The sequence below is a fragment of the Ambystoma mexicanum genome, chromosome 1p (assembly GCF_040938575.1).
Source record: "Ambystoma mexicanum isolate Mex_15411 chromosome 1p, UKY_AmexF1_1, whole genome shotgun sequence".
NCBI lineage: Eukaryota > Metazoa > Chordata > Amphibia > Caudata > Ambystomatidae > Ambystoma > Ambystoma mexicanum.
In genome coordinates, this window is record NC_090921.1 from 589669298 (window position 1) to 589695060 (window position 25763).

The 25763-nt window shown below is 42.7% G+C and overlaps 1 protein-coding gene across 1 annotated transcript; it reads left to right on the forward strand.

The window, feature by feature from the left end:
* The first annotated feature begins 21805 nt into the window (after positions 1–21805).
* On the forward strand, positions 21806–23080 carry LOC138498280 (actin-like protein 9). Its single transcript, XM_069622119.1, has one exon. It carries the CDS (start codon positions 21806–21808, stop codon positions 23078–23080), a length of 1275 nt encoding a protein of 424 aa, XP_069478220.1.
* Positions 23081–25763: the final 2683 nt, after the last annotated feature.

Here is a 25763-nt window from a genome sequence, read left to right on the forward strand (position 1 = left end):
AATGAAAGATGCGGCGGCTGCCTTTAAGTCAAATTTATCGGCAGCAGCGGCCCTACAAATACACAACAATGTGCTAGCCGCAACATCGGTTGCCCTCATTCCGTTCACCAAATTATACGAAAACATACATGAATCTATCCAATCGAATGGAAGTATGCTTCTGCACATTATGGAAAAACTAGCCAAACAAGAACAAACAATTGCTCAGTTACAAAATAAACTCGACATTGATAAAGAAGCCCTGCAGTCCATGCAAATGCAATTACATGAAATTACGTCGAAGGACACGTCAGATGTAAAAGCGATGACAGCAGCAGTCACGGCATGTTTAAAGCATACCACAACTTCTTTGCAACAGCTATGTCAACATGGCGACAGTTTCGGTGGCCTTCCCCTGGTGGTGAAGGAACCAGTGGTGGTGATCCCGAATGAGACGGGTAAGATCGGGCCCTCAGTCCCCTTACTTGATACTTATGCAAATGAGGTGGGGGTAGGTAGACCCTTACCTGCCGCTCCGATTGATATAGCCAAGATCGGGCCCTCAGTCCTTTTATACGATACTCATGCAAATGAGGAGGGGGCAGGTAGTTCCTTGCCTGCCGTGCCACTCTTGCCCATAGCAGAGACAGCTGCTGACCCCCTTGGAGGGTCATCTGAGAATGCAGTTGAAAAGCAATCAACATCCACTGTCGCGGTTGATCGCCCTCCTCTGGGAAATGAACCAAAAAGTCTTGTTCCACCTACATGTGGTACCAAAAGAGTATCTTTTGGTATTTTTGACGGGCTTGCGCGAAATCTTCATAAGGACAAAGGAATCCCTTCAAATGGACAAACTACCGGTTCGATAACGAACCAACCGAAAAAACAGACTGAAAAGCGATAGCACTGTACCGCTCGTCCAAAAACGAGCAATTCTAAGAAATTTATACGCAATCTGACGACCCCTCCAAAACTGAACTTCTTTTCGAAAAACACAAATGGAGACGCACTGCAGACCCTTAAAGGTACAAAGAAGATAGGCAAGGATGTGCCTGAAGCTGCGGTGGTAAAGGAGAATCCTAAAAAACGTCAAAGAATTGACTCCGATGACCTGGTAAGCGAGGCAGGATCTTCATCAATTAATCTATGTGATTTATCTACATATTCAAACGATGACGACAAAGAAACAGCCCAGACAAGTGTACTGAATAGCACTATAGGTAGCTCCGATTCAAATGTGATCATAACTGAGGAAGTCTCGCCGTCGACAAATCCCTGGGCTTCAACGAAAAAACCTGGTCTGAAAGAGGTGGTCTTGTCAAACAAACTAAAACAATCTACCATCCTTGATCACAGGACACCAAATAGGAATTCTAGGCTCCTCCACAAATCCTTAATGGACGAACGGCCCGGTTTGGTACATCAGGGCCGCACAAATAAAACAAGGAGCCTGAATCCAAAACTAACAGCAGGACAGCGAGCAAACGAAAACACTAATGCTAGTATAGATGCCAAAGAGTATCGATTGGAGAAAAATGCAAGAATTGCTATCATTAACATCCTCAAAGACGACTCTGCGGTAAATTTGAACAGAAGAAATGTTATGCGCCTCTTACATGCAGTGCCCGCATTAAGAACAGTCTCCACTGACGACATAGCGATCATCGAGTACATGTCGGAAGCCCACGAGGATCAGGTATACTTGCACATAAAGTCCTATGCGGTCCGGAAAGCCATCTTGGCAGCAAAAGACGATTTACTGCAGCTTGGTTTTGATGTCAGCGAACCAAACCTTAAACCCGAATGGGTTGCCAGCCCAAATGAGAGAAAGTCAGCAAGTGGATATGAAAACAGAGTACCCACCCTCACAAAGAGAAAACTCGAGTTAAGACAACACTTGGGAACAGTATATCATCCAAATCATCATGGAATTCAACATAGATTTGATGTGTCAAATCATTAGCTATCTGCCGTCAAGGAACGAATAGCGACCTCCTTAATCTCATGGAATACTAGAGGATTTCGTCATCTGTTTGAAGAATTTCCAATTGACTTGGAAAACAACTTGATAATTTGTCTGCAAGAAACTTGGCTGAGGACCCACCCGGTGAAAGATGGCTATGTGAGCCTGCTAAATCCGGCAGGTAAAAATGCACATGGACGACCGTTTTCAGGACTAATAACCATGATCAAAATTGGTCGCAATTGGGAGGTGCTAAAAAGTGAAAATCCTAATATATTCATCCAATGCACTCTACTGCAATACAAAGATCGCAGTCCACGGCTACAGAAACACATCCTATTATTAAATGTATACTGGAACCCGGTGATGATTACAACGAAGAACTTTGTATCTGCTATAACGGCGATCTTGGACAAAAATCTGCATGAACCGAGCAACCCTATGGTTATCATATGCGGAGACATGAATCTGTCATGGTTCGATTCGAACGGTGCCCGGTTGAATCGCATGAAGACGCAATGTCATCAAAATCAAGCAAGACGTACTCAATGGGACAACATCATGGAGACCTATGATTGTGTCATGGTAAATGGTCAAGTGATTGGCGACATACCACAAAATAACACATGGCACAACATGGGTCTTGCAAAAACACTAGATTACATCTGGGTGTCCAAACATTCATGGGACCTGATTAGAGACATGCATGTAACACCAACCAAAAATAGTGATCACGAGATAATGGTGATGAATATGACCATAATCTCTGGGTGTACGAGGCAGCAATCAACAACTATCCTTGATGTAAATAACGGGAAAAATAGGTTACGAATATCTTCCCGTCAGATATCAACTATCACGACTGAATTAGATGAAGTAAAGACCTGGTCGGCCAGCAACATAGACTATGTATCACTCTTACCCTGCCGTCAAGAGAGTGCGTTATGGAGAAAAAACTCGGTAAAAATGCATACTCATGAATGGAGTACAAAGTTAAACAATGAAAAAAAAAAGGTAAATAACGAAATACGCCAGTTGAAACTACATGGAGGACCGGACATGTGTAAATCGATACAAAAACGACGGCAAGCATACCGCAATTGGGTAAAAGCGTTTAAGTACCAGCGTGACCAGGAACGTGGAGAAGTAATGTTGAGCCTGCTAAAATCGCATAAATGCAGCGACACCTGGCAGATACTTAACAACTGCACAATAAATCAAGCGACCAGGATGGCAAATGTGGTGACGGAAGTCGATTGGAATCAACATTTCAATAAAGTCTTCCTAGGAGACGTTAAAATTGAACCAAAACACCTTGCTTTATCAGTTGCAAAGTGGGACTGCTGTGAATCCGCTGATGACATAGTCACCGCAATTGAGAAGCCGAAAAATTCGCGAGCTGCAGGACCCGACGGCATCACAAATGTGATGCTTAAACAAAATAAACTAGAATGGTCTAAACTCATCGAGACATTATTTGCTAAAATTGCATCGATGAGAATAATTCCTGCAAATTGGACAACAAAAATAATTGTCCCAATCTTCAAGAAGGGCGATCGGGCAAATCCAGCTAATTATCGACCCATCGCCCTTCTGGACACAATCAGCAAGGTGTTTGCAAATTTTCTCCAAAAAAAACTAACGAAGTGGTCAAATGCAACTGGAATTACAGACTGCCGACAAACAGGGTTTACGAAAGGTGTCGGAACCGAAACCAATCTGACACTGCTCAACATTCTCAAACTGAATGCACTGGCAAGAAACACGCAGCTGTTCTTTGCATTCATAGACCTTCATCAGGCCTTCGATTGCATCGACCGAGATTTACTGTGGGAGAAATTATACAACTGGAATTGTCCCCACGACATCTTCCAACCAATTATAGCATTACACACGGCAACAACAATCCAAATAAGGCTGAATGAAGAAGGTCACTTATCAGAAAGAATGAAAACACAAAGAGGAGTCAAGCAGGGTTGCCCGATTGCTGCCTGCTTATTCAAGCTCTTTATCGCTGACATTCCAGCCGCCCTAGGCGATGTCCGTTGTTTTCCACCAAAGATAAACGGGACCCATATAAATTGCATGATATACGCAGACGATCTTGTGTTGGTTGATACTACGCAGATCGGCTTGCAACGACTCCTCCACAAGTTACAACAGTATATGTCGACCAATAATTTGAAAATAAACACGGCAAAAACAAAGATTATGAAAGTCGGATCTTACAAAGGAGCGAAGAAACAACCATTTAGATGGAGAGTGGGAACAAATTATATTGAGGAAGTAACAGAAATCAGATATCTGGGCATCATGGTAAACAACTCGATATGTGAGAGGAGCTGGGTCCGTGATGTGGAGCTCCGGATAAAGATCCTGGCAGCGCAAGGCTTACGAATTCATAATCTTTATGGAAAATTCTCTTTGATTCCGATTCGTCTGTTCTACTTGCAAAAAGTCATTCCTTCAATTAAGTATGGAGCCGAATCTGGATGGAATCTCGATTATAAAATCTGGGCAAAATTAGAAGGCCACTTCTGGAAGCGAGTACTAAGGCTACCAAAATGCCTTTCAATAACAGTAATAAGGCAAGAACTAGCTCTGGATGACCTCTATACAAGTGTGCTATGGAAATCACTCGCACTACTGCGAAAGATGTTAATAGCGAATAAAGAACCTGCATATGAAATCTTAGCGGTAAAAGATATGAAACATGCCGGAGATGTATATACAAAATGGTTTATGAAGGTAAATAACATTATGACAGCCGCTAACATATCTGAAGAAATGCTGAGAAAGTGGCCACAAGTCGCAAAAAAAAAACTAAAAGAATGGACATGGGCGGGGAATATAGTAAGACTGGAAGGGCAGATATCTGCACCCAAACTCGGGCCGACTACCAATAAAATGAACAAGCTGCCAGGGTACCTGCTACAATTTCCCTCGAGGTACCATCGTGATCGCTTTCTGAAAGTGAGAATGGATGCGATAAGAACAAAGGAAATCTTACTAATAAGAAAGGACGCAGAGACCAGAGACAATCTGTGTAGATTTTGTCAAGGGGACATTGAAACAGTGAGACACCTCTTAGTTGCCTGCCCCAATCTCTGTTCGTTAAGATCTGTACACCTGAGCAAATATGCTCCGAGAAATGAGAATATGGAAGACTGGTGGTATCGAATAATGAGTGGGAGTTCCATTCACCTAACATGCTCTGTGATAAACTTTCTTGATGCCATTCAATTATAAGGCCACGTGGGCGGAGGGGCAGGCTTTTTCTTTTCTTTTCTTCTTTTCTTCTTTTCTTCTTCTTCTTCTGAGTCTTGAGGCTGTAAAGGATGTGTCTTGATTGAGACGATGTGTTAAAACAAAAAGTTTAATAATAAACTAAGTTTAAAAAATAAAAAAAATAATTAAAAAAAAATCTATATATATAGATGTGTCTAATATCTGGAAGCTGAACATTCAATAGTTATCCCAGCTTTTCCAGTGGTGCCCAATCCTGCTACAATGATGTCCTGCATGTCGCCTGATGCCATACATTTATTTTTATTTGATCTATGTCTTCCATTCTTTCCTAGACCAATACATCCTGAAAGTCAGTTCTTGTTTGCATTTTCCTTTCTTGCAATTCAGTACAGGACTAGGCTACAACAAGGGTATACGGAGTCACCTACACTTTTCTCTCCATATCTTAAAAAAGATTTAGATAACATTGTATTCCACGAGAGGTCAGTACTGGTTCAATATGTACACAATTTGTTGCTAGCTTCCCCCTCTTATAAAGCTTGAAAGCAGAGCATTCAGCTACTGCTAACTGATTGACCTAACAAAGGACATCAAGCATCCAACACAAATTGAAGTTGTGCTGGCAAAGAGTAAACAATTTGGGACACAATATTATACAAAATTAAATATTATAATAATATTCCTCTTCTAGGAAGGAATATTCTGACACCCCCAAACGATCACACAAACAAGTGCCTTCGTAGGTATTGTAGTGTATTGTAGGCATTGGATATTGGGTTATGCAGAGTTAGTAAAACCATTGCAATACTATACACAGGCCAACAATGTAGAAACACTTCAATGGTCACAAGAGGCAGAGGAAGCATTTGATACAGCAAAGAGACAATTGACTAAAGCACCAGTTAGGATTTGCTGAATACAAGAGGAAATGTACATTGCTCTGTCATGAGGGAAATAGGTTTGTTTTAGCCGTATTGACACATACACATGACCATCATAATTGACCCATTGCTTATTATACTAAAAAACAAAATACAGTCATGCCCGGTATGTTTCCTTCTCTTTGCTCTGTGGCAACTGCAGCCATAGCGGTGCAGCAGTGTGAAAATATTGCCTTGGGTTCTCTCTTGGAAGATGCAGCCCCACATTCAGTAGTTTCCCTTTCGCTTAAATCCAAAACAAAACACATCTGCCTCCAGGGCTAACAAATATGAACTTTATTTGAACTCATTAAATATCATGCTAACCTGATGGGTTCTATGGGATTTTACAGACATTTTTCTATTGGAGGAATTTTTTACCGAAACATTTTACCTAAAAAATACCAACTTTTTATTTTTTATTTGGGGGACTCACTCCCCCCAAGCTGACACTTTCCCCATGTTTTAACCCACCCCAATCCCCTCCCCACCCGTTTTAACCCCTTACCCCATTTATGTATAAAAAAAACAAAGCAGTATTTTTTCAGTAAAAATGTTCTGCAAAAAATGCCTCGAGTAGAAAATCCTCTGTAAAATCACTAGATACCACCTGATGTCCTATTCAGAATCCAGCCTCTTTATTCTCGACCACAAATGATGGTGAACCACTTGACACTGAACCACTTGATTTTGTGGTCACTACAGATTTTCTCAAAAATTACAGAAGTGATCTCTCTGACACCCCTATACACAATGCTGAATTGATATACTACGTGGATAGTTCTTGTTATAGGGATAAAAAGGGTTCACTGGTAGTGGGTTATGCAGTATGTACAAATGAAGAGGTGGTTGAAAGTGCTGAATGTCACTTCAACTCAAAAGGCCGAGTTAGTTACACTTATACGTGCTTGTCAGCTTGAAGAACAACAATCACTGAACATATATGCACAGATGTATGGTATACTTTTGGAATTTCCCACAATTATGGGCAGTTGCAGAAGCAGAGGTGCCTCCTAAAATCATCTGGTTATTTCATAAAGAATCATGCATGTGCCTTTCCATATGGTATAATGATGCCCAAACATATATTCATTATCAAGTGCCCAGTGAACCAACCTTTAAATAGTGAGGAAAGTTGTGGGAATGACTTTGCAGATTCCACTGTGAAGCTGGCAACCATGTCGGACTCACAGGCTGAATATGTGCTTTGAGGGAAAGCGTGCAAGGACCACCCCCTTTCAAAACTCTTGAGGAGCTGGCACAAATACAAGAAGCTGCTCTTTCCATAGAAAAATACTTTTGAGTGCGCAAAGGATGACCCTTACATGAGGACTCTCTGTGGGGAGATGTCCTTGGACATTTCGTGGCTCTGAAAAAGATGGGATAATTTCAACGTAAATAAGATCTAGTTTTCTCTCGGGTAAACGACCATGGCACAGTGTGTGATCTGCCTACAAAAGACTACTGGGTAGGGAATATCCACTACATTGGGGCACATCCACCACCCTATTGTCCATTCATTTAATTAACCTGTTGGAAAATTCTACAATATGTTCTTGTGGTCCCAGACAAATTCCAGCTCAGTCAAAGCATAAAGAGCACATACTGTCTTGGTAGCAAAGGCCTTGATCAGAGACTTCGTACCGAGGTTTAATAAATCACTTAATATAAACGGCAGCAGAGATTCCCATTTTGCTAATCAGGTCATGAAAGGGTTATATACTGCCCTCAATGTTCAGAACACTCTCTACTGTCCACACCATGCCCAGTCAGAAAGTTCAGTATGGAGGCAGAAAGGCATCATTAAAATGGCTTAGCACAGTTGTTCTCAGAGACTGGTCTCAAGTGCCTTGAGGCCCTTCCCTTGGTGTTGCTCAGTATTAGGAGTACTCCTAATCGAAAGCCTGGGTGAAACTGCACCAACAAGGTCCGCTGCTTACGCCCTATGCAATTACCCTCATCTTTACCTTTGAAGAATGATTGTATGAATATACTTCTCATGGATGATAACCTAATTGAATATGTCATCAGAAAGCTCATCTCCACTATCAGTTCCTTTTAAGCACAGGTGCCATTCTCTGCAGCCAGGGGAATATATGCTCACCAGAGGCTACCAGCGAATGTCAGCTCAGGATCCTAGATGAAATGGGCCCTTCTAGATAATCCTCTTTACAAATTCTGTAGTTAAAGTAAGGGAGATGCCAACCTCGATCCACGCGTTGCATTGTAAACATTCAAGACAACCTGAAAATGAACAACAAACCTTACTGGACCCAGGTGATCCTGGGAGATGATTTGTTCATCTTTCTGAATAATGTTCTCAAAATTGTATAAGCCAATTCTCACCAGACATGTCCCCAGAAGGAAGTTAAATCTCTCCTGGATAGAGACAACGCCTGAGGTCAAATCCTTGCCCTGGCAGAGTCAAAATATTGTTTCCTGGCCAGAACAGACCTGTGGACCTATGGGAATTTGGGACTGTGGGCTCAAACTTCTTCTGCTGTTCCTCCCATAACCAGATGAGCATACCCAGGTCGAATTGCCTATCCATGTGGAGTCCTTCCAAATTGGATTTTAGGTGCTGATTATCTCCAGGCAGTAGCAGAATAATGGCGGTCTGTGAGCCCAGCTCCAGCAGCGCGAACTAAGACTTTGACTGGACCACCCCCCACAAAGCCCAATGAATTCATGTGGTATGGACTAATGACGTGGCCTTTTCATTGTTTTTCTGTCCTTTATTTGGTAGATGGTGGTTGTGATATGGAGAGGAGGATTATCTGGTTGGAGGATGATACTTTGGGCACCAAGGTGGTAAATGTGACAGGTCAACTAGCAAATATTTAAAGGAGGGTAAATATCCCACAACGGGCACACACAAGAGCAGTGACAGGGAGATGCAGTGCAAGTGAGCAGACGATGCAAATTCTTGTAGCAACAGTGCAGTCCAATTAGTTCATTTGATTTCGAATAACCCCCCTAATTCCAAACAATGTTACAATGACCAATATAAAATGCACAAATGAATCTCAGGTAATTTGTCAGCATGCTGGACCTAAAGAGAACAGAATATGTTTTGTAATACAGCAATCTGTGTCACAAGCCTTTAAAGTCTCAGAGTTTCACAATCTTGAGTTGTTTCTCAATCGTTATGTTATGTCATCTAAATTTGTACAGCGCACTTTCACCTGCAATGGCATCATGGCACTAAGGCTAGGAACTAAACACAGGGCTAGCGCCAAGAGGCAAAAGAAAGCTCAGGTGGTAAACAGAAAGGACTTCAGAGGCCGCCTAAAAGCAAGATGATCAATCGTCTCACGAAGAGACGGTGGAATAGAGTTCCAGAGCAGGCCTGAAGCCACTGAAAACGAGCTACCAACTGACACAGGAATATTTAAACCGAGGCTCCACAATCCGCAGAGAAGTGTTAGAACAGAGAAGGCGAAGCGGAATGTAATGTCTGAATTTGGCCTGCAGACTCGGGCCCCTTCCCATAAAATGCCCGATGGACCATGCAAAAGGTCTTGTACTTAACTCATTTAACCACCCCAAGCCAGTGCAGAGTGTTCAGGATCAAAGAGACTGAGGACAAGCGAGCAGCACCAATGGCTAATCTAGCAGCTTAGTTCTGAAGCACCTGCAACTGATGGAGAAGGAAAGCCGGCTGTGCCAGGAACAAAGTGTTGCAATAGTCAAATGAACCCGAGTAAGAGAAGATACAACCACAGGACAAAGGGAAAGAGGGAGATAGGGCAGAACCTTGTGAAGAGTACGCAATTTAAAATGAACAGACTGGTGTGGGAAACTCATGGTGGCAACAAGTAAGACAGACCCAAGTGATTGCAGTTCAAGGGTGTTTATTGAACAATGCATTCTGTATGCAGGTTGGAAAAACACCTAATCTAAACCTAAATCTAAGATGGGAGCAAGCGTCGACCATCAAATGAAAATAAGGCAGTCCTAGTGGCATTGTGTCAAAACAAAAGGGCCTATACTAAGAAACCTATTGCCAAACCTCACAACTAATACAAAAAGGGATGTGGGATAATTCTCAAGAAATGAAAGAAGTGTTCTTAAAGAATAAATGTTTTAAGTATGGGGTACAATGGGGGCTCAGAGCACAGTACAGTCTCTGGCTTCTCCAGCATGAGACAACAGTTACAATGGCAGTTCTCAGGTCCCTCGATGGCCAAAAATTGTTTCCTTTGAAAGTCCCGTGCCTTTGGGGCCTGACATTCTCAAATAACAAAACCAAAAGTTCCTTTAACCAAATGAAAGTTCTGTTAGGGTGATAATGGTTCACCTCTGGGTCCCTCTCTTCTGGGCGCTGATCCTTCTTAATTGTAATCCACAGTTCAGATAGTGTGATGGTTTCACCCCTGGGTCCCTCTATTCTGGGCGCTCACCTTTCACGTATCGTATTCCTTAATATCAGTTTTTTTCTTACTTTGGATGATAGCTTCCCACTGGGTCTCCCCCGGTCGGGCTCGGACCCCTCTTGACTCTCAGTATTCGGTGATGGCTTCACCCCTGGATCTCCCTTGGCCGGGCTCGGACCTCTTTTTACTGCTAGTACTTGGGGGATAGCTTCATCTCTGGGATCCCTTCTTCGGGTTCACTCTTGCCGTTTCTTAACTTTTGCTTTCACTTTTCTGAATCTTGGGGTGACAACTTTTCACCCTTGGATCCCCCTCTGCCATCCTCTGACCCCTCTCGATTCTCAGCCTCCCTTCACCAGGTTCACTGTGGCTCTCGATCAGGGTGATAGTGGATCACACCTCTTTACCTTCAATGTTCTCTTTTTACACAATTCAATGGTTTTCAGGATTCACTTCTCTTTCTTTCACAGTGCTTGTAGATCAAAGTCTTTCGGTTGTACAGTGATTTTGCTTGATCCTCTGTATGACCACTTTGACCTATTTCGCTGATCCTGCTACCGCCTTCTGGTAATCCTAGTTTCTCACAGATGGGGATCGACCAGAGTCTCTTGAGTTAGCACCCACGTGGTGCTGGTTTCCCCTTGTTGCTGGTCTCCCCTTCACTCTTTTGCAGTTCATTCAAAGTTCATTGAACTTCAGTAAGCTGCTCCTGCATAGATAATGAGGCAGAGAACTTCACGCCTACATTCTTACCAACAGGAGGAGGCAGGGGCAGAGGGTCAAGCTCCAAAGGACAGAAACCTTAAGACCACCCAGAGGACACAGGCATCAAACCAACTATAAGCACCACTGTTTTTTCACCATTCAGCCAATTTTTACCCATGCAACAATGAACCACACAGAGACAGGAGTGGCAGCGCCCCGCAGTAGCCGGCACAGAGAGACCAAGCTGCACCAAGATCTGTGTGTCATCAGCATGAGAAAAACACTGAAAACCAAAGGAATGTATGAGTTTAATAAGGGTTTGAATATACAGATTGAAGAGAAGAGGGGAAAGAGCCAGACCTTTAGGGACACTACAATTAAGATGCATAGCCAGCGAAGTGAAAGGAGAAAGTGAAAGAGACTGAGAACGTTTAGAAAGGAAGGACCAGAACCAGTCCAGGACCCAGCCAGAAATACCCACAGAGGATAACCTATCCATAAGGATACCATGGTCCATGGTGTCAAATGCGGCAGAAAGGTCCAGCAGGATCAAGGCCCCAATACCGCTTTGATCCCCAATCTGGGTCAGATCATCAATCGCTGACACCAGGACCGATTCTGTTCTTCTTCCAGGCCGAATTCCAGACTGAAAAGCGTCAAGAGCCCGAGAGTCCTCCAGAAAGGAGCGAACAAGAGGAGTGACCAAAGCTTTGAGAAGTTTCATGGGAAATGAAAGGAGAGAAATAGGCCGGAAATTAGAAAGAATTGTGGAATCCAAATTGTTTTTTTTTAGAAGAGGAATGATAAGAGCATGTTTGAGTGAAACCGGTATGTGAGCATTAGCAAATGATAGATTGACTGCCCAAGTGGGAGGGTGCAATACAAGGAATAACAGCCTTAAAAATGCTGTGGTGACTTCGTACTAAGGGTAGTTGACATGATCTATGGTATGATTCGGTTAGTGAAATAGACAGGTTGGGGTTTTAGGTATGTTATTATGCATCCCTCTTTAGGGACTATTATCTTCTCAATTCATTTGTCTGCCTTTCAAATGACTACACAATTTCCAAGTTGTTTTGGAGGAGCAGCTACAGGTTGGAGCAACAGAAGGAAATGTTTATTTCTAGGCGTGGTAAAAGGGAGTAATCAGACAGGGTGTGCGATGGAGAAAACCCATCCCTTGAGCGTGGAGTCTGTATCAGGGTGTACTTAACTATGACCTCTCGTTTGCGCCCAGTGCAACTTCAGATATGACTGAAGTTCAAATTGATCTTTACAAATTTACTAGGAAACTCAAATTGAAGAAATTCTTTCATAACAAACCCATCACCTTTAGACCATCAGAAAATCTACCACCAATTAGTTCAAAAAGTATTCAAGAAATCGAAAATATACACTTAATCTCAAGTCTTACAGGAGAAGAATCCAAAACCCTAAGTGACATACAAAAGGAACTTGGTATCCAACAACGTAACTTGGACATTAAAGAACATAGAAACAGGTCCAAATGTATGACCCCGATCAGTGGAGATAATGTAATTGAGACGTTCTACAAAACCATCACTAAGGAAATTCATAAACACATTGATGGTTCTCAATCCAGTTACAGCAGTAGAAATAACAATCTCACCAAAATGGATAGAGTTGCACTGCAAGAAATATGTGAATACAGAAATATTATAATCAAGGAAGCAGATAAAGATGGCAATATTGTTATCCTCAAAAAAACTGACTACATCAAAATGGCCATGGAACACCTATTAACCCCCAGCTGTTACAAGAAACTTACTAGCAACCCGACAGTTCAAACATTGCAAGATCTTCAGCTAATGCTTCAACACTGGTACAATCAAGGGCTATTATCCGATGAAGAAAAGGCGTTTCTAATGGTATCTAAACCACTAATGCCAACAATTTATTTTTTACCAAAGGTGCACAAACCGTTTCTTGAATTACCAGCTGTAAGACCCATAATGAGTGGACAAGGTGGGGCCACGGAAGCACTGGCTGACTATATCGACAGTAGTATTAAAAATCTAGTACCTATTATTCCTGCGTATCTAAAAGACACCACTCATACGTTACAGATCTTAACAAAAGTTATTTGGAAACCAACATACTATTTGATTACACTTGATGTTACAGCCTTGTATACATCCATTCCACATAACCTTGCTTTGAAAACAATGGACTTCAGCTTTAGAACCTTTTCAGCTTCTCATTATACACTTGTACAACTGCTCAAAAACTTCCTGGAGTTCACTCTAACACATAACCAGTTCATTTTCAATGGCGATTAGTACTCCCAGATCAAGGGCATTGCCATGGGGGCAAAATATGCCCGTCTTTGGCAGATCTGTTCATGGCTTACTTCGAAGGCAAACATATTTTCAACATTAATCCTTTCAAACATCACATTATTACCTGGAAAAGGTATATTGATGATGTTTTAGCCATCTGGGAAGGAAGTAGGGAAGACTTTGAGACATTCATTCTCTACCTTAATGATAATACCTTTTGTATTCACTTTACAGCACACATGGATGCAGAGGAAATATTGTTCCAGCAGCCATAGACGAAGTGTTATTCGAAACATACCAAGCGGTGAATTCCTCAGATCAAAAAGAAATTGCAGCCAAGAGGTTATACATAATGCAGAATGTAAGTTGATTGGAAACTGATTTCTGGAAAGAGGGTACTCAAATAAACTTATCAAGCAAACTACTGAATCTTTGAAAACGGTTAATAGAACCAAGTTATTGGAAGACAAGGCTAAATTGGATCAAACTACCTATCCTACGAATGTTAGTTTTATTACCAAATATTCGCAAAACAGTAAATTCTTGTATTATATACTACAAAACCACTGGCACATGCTACTGCTAGACCCAGATCTGTCTCCTTACCTTTCAGAGCAACCTAATATTACATTCACGAAAGCTACTACTCTCAAGAACCTTTTGAGTCCCTCCTTTCTCAAACCTGAACCAATCAGACAGGATAATTGGCTCACTGAAACCAGTCAGCCTGTTGGTTTTCACAAATGTGGCTCATGTCATTTCTGCCAATATGCACTGTCACCCACCAGGGAATTTTTCTGCCATGGTGGCCTTAAAATTACAATTCGAGATTTTATTAATTGTAGATCCAAATATGTCATTTATGGCATCCAGTGTGTGTGTAAGAGAATGTACATTAGTACAATCCGGGAATTACGTTTCCGGATACGTGAACACTTGTGTAACCTCAACAGCCAAGATATTCGACTACCGCTAGCCTCCCACTGGCAAAAGCATCACCAACTGGATAACATCAAAGACATCAAATTCATTGGACTCAAACAGATAAAACCACATCTGAGAGGTGGTGACAGAGAGCTGATGCTACGACAACAGGAAGCCAGACTAATATGCAAATTACACTGTCTTACACTTGGTTTAAATCAGGAGCATGAGCTTAACGTCTTTCTATGAACACCAAGTATGATTTCCTGTATGTTGAAATATGGAAATAAACTAATCTAATACATCTAATGTACAATCTAATGTATCTGTGGCTAATTCAGGAACACATATTGAGTACTTAGGATACCTATCCAAACCTCCAGCAGCCAATGTAGCCCAAGCACAATACTTATGATTGACGTTTTCTGTTCAATAAGATATTCTATTTTATTTTCAACTACTTCCCATTAATAAAAATGTATAAAAATGTATGAGTAACATTTGGATAAATACACACTCACAGGATTAAAATGTGGTGAACAGTTGTGCTTTAAATACCAAGCGAGTGAAAATAATTGGGTGTAACAAACTTTGTCATATGGAGACAGCAGCCTCGTGTTTCTAGGGAGAAGGTCTCTTACGACCCTAGGCATTGCACGTATTGCTTGCGCCTAAGTAGGAGTGCTCTAATAACTTTTTTAAATACATTTTCGCACACTCGCCCTGATGGCCGGGCAGACTTATCTTGCTAAATTAGATCATATCCATTTACTCATGACATTTTCTTTATAAATCAAGCCGGTATGAAGCTTTGCACAAAGTACTTGTAAAATGTGTAAAAAAACTATTGTTCCAACACTTGGATGTGCTAACGCGCACCGCTTTATCAGCCATATGGAATATAACACACTTGTAATATTATAAACACAATAACACCACACACTCCTCCACTCGAAGCCGAGCAATGTATTTCCGGACAACTACCAGGTTGCCTAGCAATGAGAGTCACGTGCGGAGTCACCTGACCGAGGACTTGCACTCGTTGCCTGGCTACGAACATTGCCTGCCGCTGAAATCTCACTGCCCGACGGCGTTCGCCATTGTGCGTGACAATTTTGGAAATCTGCAGGTAAGTGCTCAACACATATTTTCATATCGCATACAATCCTAGCCTGTTAGGAGTGTGTGTTGTCAATCTGAACCAGGGAATGAATAGAACATATCCGTGTTTTATTTACTCTTGCAGATTACGGCCATTCATTGAAGAGGGAAACCGGCCTCAATACCGCTGCACTAGTGAAGCAGACATTTTCTACTCCACTGCTGAGTACTATTCAAGTAAAGCCCATAACCACGCAAACTTCTATTAATACTTTGAGGGAACCACCAATCTATATATTTTGCAAATCAGGAACAAAATGTAGGTTTCTTTTATTTTCAACCGCAATCAAGTAAATAGAAAACCTTGAGCCTAAAAGAGCTGTCTAGTACTCCGTGCTATAAACCAGCAGCAACAAAATATGCTACAACCTGCTAGTCCCATAGGTAATTATAACTTGTTTTACCTTCCTGCATGAGCCTAAAACTGCTGTACTCCTAATGACAAACAGAATTACTGGAACAGAATTTGTATGATTTGTTCGTTTTCAAATGAGTTACGAGTCATGTTTTGTCTAGACAAAAGTGAAAATTTGGGCATACTATGTTGCAAAATTCACAAAAAAAAATTGAAACTCATCTAACAAAATTCTTTCAATTTTTTGTCTTTGTTTGTTTTCTCCATCCCCCTCTCTGGGTTTTCTGTTTCCCAACTCTCCACCCTAGGAAAAAGAAATCTCAAACTGTTCTAAACAAAGCAAATGACTATTGTTTGTGATATAATCTGCTCTTATGTCACTTGGTCCTACGCCCTGAGGACGACCTTTGTTTAGGTTAAAACACGTGTTGGCGTGTCGCTGTGCTCTTTATATTGGCGTGTCATTGTGCTCTTTATAGTGGCATGTCGCTGTGCTCTTTATATTGTTGTGTCATTGTGCTCTTCATATTTTCCAATTTGAATGTTGAACTTTATTTTAAAATTCTTCTGGAATACACATTGACAATCTGTATGAATGATAATACAGAAAAAAGTATAGTGCCAATCTGTATGAAACAATAATACAGAAGTGTATATTTACTTACCTTAACTCAAGCCTTTATTTTTCCATCATCCTTCTTTTGGGTAGACAAATTATCATGAATCCCTGTAATGACTAAATGTACAAAGATGACAGGATGATAGAGTGCAGTCTGTGAGGTCAGTACTATCATCAACTTGTATCAGGGTGCGTGTCTTAATATAGCTTTCAGGCCCCGGCATGGGGATGGACATGGGCTATAAATGTCCGCCATCCGAGGCTCGGGCTGCAAGCCGTTAAATCCCATGTCTCCACCCCCACGCCCCCCCCCAGCTGGGGTCTGAAAGCTATCTGACTCTGGGATTTACTGGGGTGCCGATCGTTTTCTTTTTTTTTTTCTTCCAATGGGAGATCAGCTCAGCGGGAGCCCATCTCCGGTCAGAAAATATATATTTTTGTTTTAAATAGCCGCAGCCATTGACATGGCAAAGGGACTAGGTCGCTTTTCGAATTATGGCAGCCATGGAAAACATGTAGCAAAAAGGCTGCCATCCTCCGAAAAGGAAACAAGTCCCTTTTCTATTTCAATGGTGGCGGCCAGATGGGAGTAGCTCAGGGGCCAGAGTGCAAGGCGCCAGTCCTGAAAGGTGAGTTGGGGACTGGGAAGGGGAATCGGCTGATTTGGGGGGCAGGGAAGCAAGAGGGAGAGTCTCCATTAGAAAAAAATAAAATAAAATAAATCGCCATCTGGTGAAGGTCCTCGGGCAGCCAGAACAAGCAGGTGGAGATTGTGTATTCTCGCCCACTGTTCCAGCCACCTGAATGATTAACTCACCCTCCCCGGATGTAAATTGTCATTTGGTTCAGTTAGAAAGAGCAGGAGGGCACAGCTCACCAACATGGATGCTAAGGTGGGGGAGATACACATTGTTGGAACTCTTAGCTCGAACCCAAGAAGAAATATTAACTTAGCTGATTCGTGGGCTAGTGACTGCTGTAACAGTCTTGGATTGGAACTTTGCCTCCATCGAAGTTCAAGCCTACCTGAATAATCAGCTAACCAGTATCTCAGAAGATGTGCTTCATCACAGCTGGCCAAGAGGTCTCAGAAATGTTTCTGGAGTCCCAGAAAACCTGAGAAGCCTTTTGAAGTACAGTGGATGGAGATGCATAACAAGAGTATGTTCCTTTCAAGCTAAAAGTCCAGTGAGTGGCATATGGGCTCTGACAAGTAAAATTAAATAAAATTGTAGTGGGCTCCTGGGCATGCTGAATTTGGTACAGTTTGACTTCTACTATAGACTAACCTGTAACACGTGCATAGGCATTGACACAGAATGGTATTTAGGGCCTCAACAAACTCCACAACTACAATGACATAATAAGTTGGTAAGTGGGAGGGTTTTGTTAGTGGGAAATAGGATATGTTAGAGAGGGCAAGCAACATGCGTTACATTGCACGGTATGATGCTTTTCCAAGAAAATGGCAGTTGTCTTTAGTTGACAGCATGGCCGCCTGTGAATAATCCTTTTATTTTACAGAATAGAATAAGAAACAATGATCTTTTCTGGCCAGTGGAAATGAAGCGAATGGTGAGATTGCATGTTGGGTTTGAAGAGTTTGGACAGAAATCATTCCTCACCGGTTTTTCGAGCTGCAAATGTTATTGGCAGAGGTAGAAACTGATCACCGAAATGCCACTCTGTACAGCCCCTCTGATGTGATATGCCACAAAGTGGAGCACGTACAGCAAAGACCCTTCCTTAGCACCACTGTGTGTATACAGTGAATCTTTGTTTCCTTAGCAGGGATAATCAAGAGTAAAGCAAACAACGAGTGCCATTATTGTGAAATAATGTTTCTGGGTCTTTTTTTATGAGCTAGAGGTGGATGCCCTGATGAACACTGCAATCTCGAGTGTAATGTAGGATAGTAGTAAAGCTCTCTGTGCCCTTGTCCTGTTCGGCAGAAGGGGTGCGGGAGTGTCAGAGTGAAATAGTGAGGCAGGTGCTACAGGGGATCAGGGGGGTGTCCCCTGGGAAACGATCGACGCTGTCAGTGGGTGGCTGGGAGTCCCGTGGTTGTTCCCTGAAGTTTCAGCAGGAGAGGGGTAGTTGGGCGATGGACTGGGACGTGAAATTTGATGTGATGAGAGGCCAACGTGCTCGGAATGGGTGGAGGACTTGAGGCAGGTTGCCAGGATGGAGAAGGTTATCCTTCGCAGAAACAAAAAAATGAAATTGTTTGATCAAATGTGGGGTGGATTTTTGGAAGGCATGTAATAATAAGTTGGTCTGTTTTACATTTTTAATTCGGTGAAGGTTGGGGATGGTAGTGGGGGTGTAGATTATTTGCGATGAATTCTTCAGTTACAATGCTGTAAGTTTTCTGTAAACTTCAATAAACTTAATAATAATTAAAAAAAAGAAATTAGATCCCTTTTCGCAAAGTGCAATTGGAGATGCGAAAAAGACAATTTTCCAAAAATAACAAAGACACCTCAGGGGGCTGTAGAAGTGAAGGAATCAAGACTACAGCCTTAAACAACTTAAAACATGTCACTCCATACTCAACATTCACTCAACTATAGTCAAGACGCACTTGAAGAAAAGCTGTGGGTTCGCAAGTAAGTCTGTGCACTAGTAATCACCAATTGAAGTAAAAAATTCTATCAAAAATTGTAAAGTGTCAGCCCACGCAGCCAGACCACCCTGGCTGGAACAAGAAACTGGTAAAAGAGAGGGTGAGGTGGAGACGCGCTAGACACTGCAGCAATAAGGAACACAGATAATATAGTTGATGCTTTAATTGTAGTAGAAACAGCCGACACATGTTTTGACACTCTGGTCTTTCTCAAGGCTGAGTGATTAATAGATCATAATATAACGACAACAAAAAAGGAGTTTACAAATCAAATTGGATACACACATTAACAGCATCATCGCATAAACAAAAAATGACAATTGAAATTAAAACAAAGCAAACATACCACAACACATTGTATAATACAAAATTTGTTGGCATACCGTGAACCAGGGTTGGAGAGTGGAGTACACAAGGCGGAAGCAGTTGCAAGGATTAGAACAGAGCAAAAAATGGTATAATGAGTATGGTCTTTTTTGAAAATGTTCATCCTGTAAATACAATACTAAAATAGTGGTCACATTGAGTGTATACAGCACTCAGAGTATGTAAAAACATAAAGAGGGACGATCCCTGTTGGACAGTGTACAGAGGAACCTGAGCCACCAACCATGCATTGAAAACACCAGTCACCCATTAATCAGATGAAAAAAAAATGTTCTTGAAGCAACAAATAAGTGGTCATCAAATGGCCCTTCAGAAATCAAAAGAAAATCCTGACAGGAGGAGACTAGAGTCCAGAAGAGACAAAATAGTAAGTAGTCTAAGCTTACCGTACGCAAGGCAAATATGTTGGTAAATCGTAGTGGGGTAATCCCTAAACAAAATAACCAAGGGTGAAAAATAAAGTGACACGCAATAAACGGCTCAGAATATTGTGCAGAAGAAAAAAACTGAAAGTGAAGATGATCAAATTAACATACCACAAAAGAATGGATGGCGATGTAAGACTCACTAGAACATTGTATGCAGATCACAATCCCTGCCGTAATGGCCGTGTCAAATATATTACCTTGGAAACAAAAATAAACGATATCGTATAGATACTGATTGTACAAGGAACGAAAACAAATGTGCTAAAACCGGGCTGGCAGAGTACTTACTCGTATTCGAGCGATCTAATAACAAGGAATTCCCCGAGAGCAGTTGTCCGGGTAAAAAGGAGGAAAGAAATATGGGATAGCGGCCGACGTCACAGCGGTGACGGTGGCGGCGTCGCACGCATCGTGCGTCGCATGAATGACGTCAGATGTAAACAAAAATTAGTATAAGTGGTGTAATACTGAGTCGGCACAAAGGCCAAGTAACAATAGGTGAAAGTGACTCGTAGGAATGCTATTACATGTGATGTAGATACTGAAGTCCGGTCGCAGGAAACAGACTAACAGGGAAATAATAGCGAATAATCCCAAAAACAACATTAAAAAGAGCAACATATAGTCAAGACGCATCTGCATCTTCTACCCCAAATCTCCTGCAGCCTCCGCCACACACCTCCTAATCTGCCATCTGCAGGATGTGACTAAGACAGCTCTCTGATATGATATGATATGGAATTTATAACGCGCCTATACAAAGCAAACGCCCAGCATGAACATTCTGCAGCGCAAGGGTTTTGTCATTGCTGCGGTTTTCCCCAGCCCCTGTGGGAAACTGTTGGTACATGTGTGTCATCTTCAATGTCATGTGTGACATAATGAGCAGTGCACGCATGGTAACTGTGGAATGTCTGTGTGTGTTAGGTTTTGCATCACACCCATAACATTAACAACTCTCCCCAATAACACAAAAAAATGACACCCCTTTGAGGATCCGGGGTACCCAACAAGTACTCTCTCTCCATATCGGATACCCCAGTAACGACCCCACACACAGCACACACATTACCTTACTGGAAGGTGATGGGGAGGACTGTTAGCCCTTAGATCCGCTGCCAGGACAACCCACGCAAAAACCCGGACTGGAAAGTGATGGGAAGAGCTGCAATTTTGGGGATTTCCTCAGCAGTGCCATTCCTTCGACATGCCTTACACACAAATATACACACACACAGGCACACACCCCACAGCACTGGCCACCATGGCTCAGGAACACTGAATACACGCGAATATCATCACTGCCACAAGGTTGTGTAAATGTGAGAGGCGAGCTATGCAAAACCAACTTGACATGAGATAACAGAACAGAACTTATATACACATGCAAAGATAGACATACACAGAAAGACAAATGCACAATCAGAGAGAGCAGCAACTGTGGAGACAATCACTGTGACAACAGGCACTTTTACAGAGGCCAATCATTTCGCGATAATACACATTTCTGTTGCCACCAGTGCTGTTGTATAAGCAAACCATTGCAGGAATGGCACAGTTGTTGTAGGTATGCAATTTGATGGCCACCTGTGGCCATCCTATGCACATATAGCTACCATTTCTTATGTATAATCTCCTCTGCTGGCAGAACACCACCATAATGGAAGAAGGCTGAAAGTCTGTTCTGATGTCACAGCTGCCATTATGATATCAGCAAGCAAGGGCAGTAGCCACTCCTGAAGATAGCACTCCTTGTAGCTACATTCCCAGCAACAGCTGTTGTTTTTTGTCCTGCCTTAAATTTGCTTGAACAATGTCTTCTCCAGATCTGACACCACCATCTTCTCCTGAAGGCCTAGAATTATTACGTTTGAAGAAACTGCCCTTCGTGTGCAAAAAGCCATTGGCTGAATGCAGAGCCGTAACTCCTACAGAAGGTCCTGCTGCCGCCAGCACCTCCCAAAAAAGCCTAGAGTCCAGCCAGAGAGATGCAGTTGTGATGGACACAGGGACAGGAATTTGTAAAGCCGGCTTTGCTGGAGAGTTCAAGCCATCAGTGGTTATGGAATCAGTAGTTAGCTATCCGCTAGAGCAGTCAAAGAAGACAGACCAGAGCAGAGCATCCTACTTTGTTGGAGAGCTGGCTTGGGATGAGCCTAACGTGCGGGTTGTTGAGCTAGTGAAGCTTGGAAACATCATTGACTGGGAGGCAGCTGAGACCTTGTGGAGGCACATCTTCGACCATGACCTCAAGGTCTCCCCAGAGGAGCACTCCATCCTGCTCTCTGACCCACCTCTGAGCCCCGCCAGCAACAGAGAGAAAATGGCGGAAATCTTCTTCGAATCCCTGGGTTGCCCATCCATGTGTGTGACTCATCAGTCTGTCTTGTCGGCTTATTCCTACGGGAAGATCAGTGGCTTGGTGGTGGAATCAGGACATGGCGTCACAAGTACCGTGCCAGTTCTCCATGGTAACATTATTCCACATGCTATAGAAAGGATGTATTTCGCGGGGAAACTCCTCACTGAGTCCATGCAGAAGATGCTGTCCAAATCTGGCCACTCCTTCGACGAGAGCATGATACTTGTTGTAGAGGACATCAAGCACAGGTGCTGCTACGTAGCCGAGGACTACGAAAGTGAAATGAGTCTTCCAGAAAGCGACTGTGAAATAGAGTACACACTGCCTGATGGGCAAGACATCATAATTGGCAAGGAATCCTTTCAGTGCCCGGAGGAGCTTTTCCGGCCAGCTGAAGTGGTTGGTGATGGCCAGGCTGGCATCCACATCATGGCACAGAATAGCCTGACTAAAGTCCCGGAAGAGCACAAGAAAGTCATGTATGGAAACGTCCTCCTATGTGGGGGGTCTACCCTCTTTCATGGGTTCTACAATCGGATCTGTACCGAATTCGAAAAATGGCTGTCACAGCAATACACTCCGGAAACCCTTTCAATCCCAGACAGAGAGCACTCCACTTGGATAGGGGGGTCCATTTTGTCCTCATTGAGAGCCTTCCAGTCTTGCTGGATACCGCAGCAAATGTACAAGGAGCACGGGCCATCCATTATGCGTCGCAAGTGCTAATGAGGGGGAAAAAAACCTCTGCTTCCATCCTATATCAACAAAGAAAAGTCCTGACTACAAGTCAGCAATCGAATAAAAAACTGTAGGAAAATGTATACATCAGAGCTTGGCCTAGTGATATTCCAGCATGCCGTAACACGTGTTATTGTGAATTATACCACGCACTGCTGCCACTCCTGGCGCTCTGGCGGATCTTAAAAGAGAGGAGGGTTCGGGTGTGTCAGTTAGTGGAATCGACACGTTGTAGCTTCCGTTCGGAAAAAACGATGACTGTGTGCCGGGTTTGCTTTTAGTTGATAAGCGGTGGGCGGTGCTTTGGTGAATGCCTGTGTTTGGGTTGGTTTGTGTGCCTGTGGCTTAGTTTCCTGTGGTGTATTGGGTTGAGTTGGATTCCGCAGAATGTGTGCACTCTGTGGTGGTTTCACATTTCTGCAGTGGTAGAGGTATGTGTGTATTTTGTAGCATAGTTCCTTGGGTTACATTCAGGGCCCCACAGTATGGTTTTATCCATGCAGGGCCCCCCAGTATGGTTTTATCCAGGCAGGGCCCCACTGTATAGTTTTACCCAAGCTAGCAACAATTCATTTATTTCACAGTCTCAGAATCCATACAGTGATCCAGATGACGAATGTCCGATTATTGAATAGCTGTTCCACATGCATACAAAACAACTGAAGGCTGTGAGTGCAGAACATCCAATGTTGGACAGATTGGGCTAGTTAGGCACCAATGATTTCTGGGGATAGGAAAGCCACAGGCAGGGCAGTTTTTAGCAAACTTGGTGCCCAGGGCGAAACACTAGAATACACCCTCGCCCCCGAGTGGCACATGTCACTCCCAAACGACACCTCTGTGTCATTGCGACAAAACCCCTCCTCAATTTCAATTAATAATTGTTATACAAATGAAGCTGGTTTCATTACATTGTAATTCAAGTACTTTACAGAAGCAATCTAATGTGAAAACACAGCTGTTGCTGCCCAAGTAAATGGTTCTCCTGTCACCTGCTCTTTGCGAAGGACTTGCCTCAATGCAGTTTCAAACTGTCCGTACTGGCATACTGCATCGTAACCAGTCTGCCAGGGTCTTAGGGCCGACTGACCACTGGCCCTGTGTTGCTGGTGTTCTTTTAGTACCACCACATTTGTATTTGTCAAGATGCAATAGTAGACTAACCATATGAAATATTTTCTGATAGAAGCTTATCACTACAAGATGGACAGTCTGGTAGACTCCTAATATACTCTTTCAAAATACCTCTATAAGATTGGGAAAGAGGACAAACAGCACCAATGAGTGTTCCTGTCTGCTTTCCATTAAATGACAAGAGCATTTCAGGAAAATAACAGTAATCAGAGGTCTCTATATTTGATAAACAAGTCTGTGATAAAAGGGTTGTATGTGTGAATCTCTAAATACATAACAGACATATGGCTTGGTGCTCATATCACAACACATACCGTAACATTAAAATGTGTGTAACCAATGCAGAAAGAAGCCGACGGAAGATATTTTATTTTGTATGCGGTCTATGTCACAATATGGGCAGCCAAAGTTCTAATGCATCGGGTATTGTTTATAGGTTGTGCGTGTAATGCAATTTAATTGTCATTTATAAAGTGCAAGTTATCCCCATAGGGGTCTTCTGGCACCAAGCCTTATCCGGAGACTACATTGTGCCCATGGCTGGAGTAAAACGACCTGGGTCTGTACAGGTGAAAAGGAAACAGGGAGGGAGCAAATAACCCAGAGATCTGCTCACACGGTATACCACAGGCTTTCTCACCCCAAGTAGAATCATCTGACCAATCTCCAAAAACTCAAAAATGAAGGATGACTTTTCATTGGCTTAAGGAAAAGGGCAGACCCATTTTCTGTAAATTCACTCATTGTTCCTAATAAATGCAACTATCCCCAGCACAACACCAGAATTTCCTGTGTGGCACAATCCAGGCATGTCGTTGCAACAATATTTGCCACCTTTATCCCCATCACACTCCTCTACAACCAACACAAACAGGGATGTCTTTGGGACCTTCCAACTCTTTCAGTTGAAATGAATGGGTCCTGGGCCAGGGCCACCCAAGCAGCTGCCCCTATGTTGTCAGTTTTACGACACAGCAACATATTTCTTTTCAATTCAGTTAGAAGTTTGCTGCCACCGGTCCCCTCCGGTGGGCCTCTTGCAGCATCCAGCAGCGCTATCACCTTGTTCCGTTTTAACTCATGTTTCGAATACCTTAACTCCTTGCTGACAGTGATTAATTGCTTTTCCATGGACATTTAGGCCCTGATTCATGGAAAAGTGTGCATTGATCCTGCAGAATCGGCACGCCGAGAACGACTCTGTGCAGCCCTATGCACAGTTTCCAAGGTGTGCTCTGTGTATTCATGGATTCAAACGCACATTATAACCCGACCCGCAAATAAAACCAAGCTGCGCGAGGAACTCCCACAAAATGCCCCTACACAAAGCAAAAATATATCAATAGAGAATCCTTTCCAAAAACCACTCCGTCCACCCATGACCCGCCATCTAGCACCTCTGCGAAAAAGTACAAGCCCCCTCGTAAGTCAAGGTTGCACTCCTGCAAAAACGTGTGATCTCCCTCGTAAGTCAAGGCTGCACCCCTGTGAAAAACACAAAGCTTCCTCGTAAGTCAAGGCGGGACCCCTGCAAAAG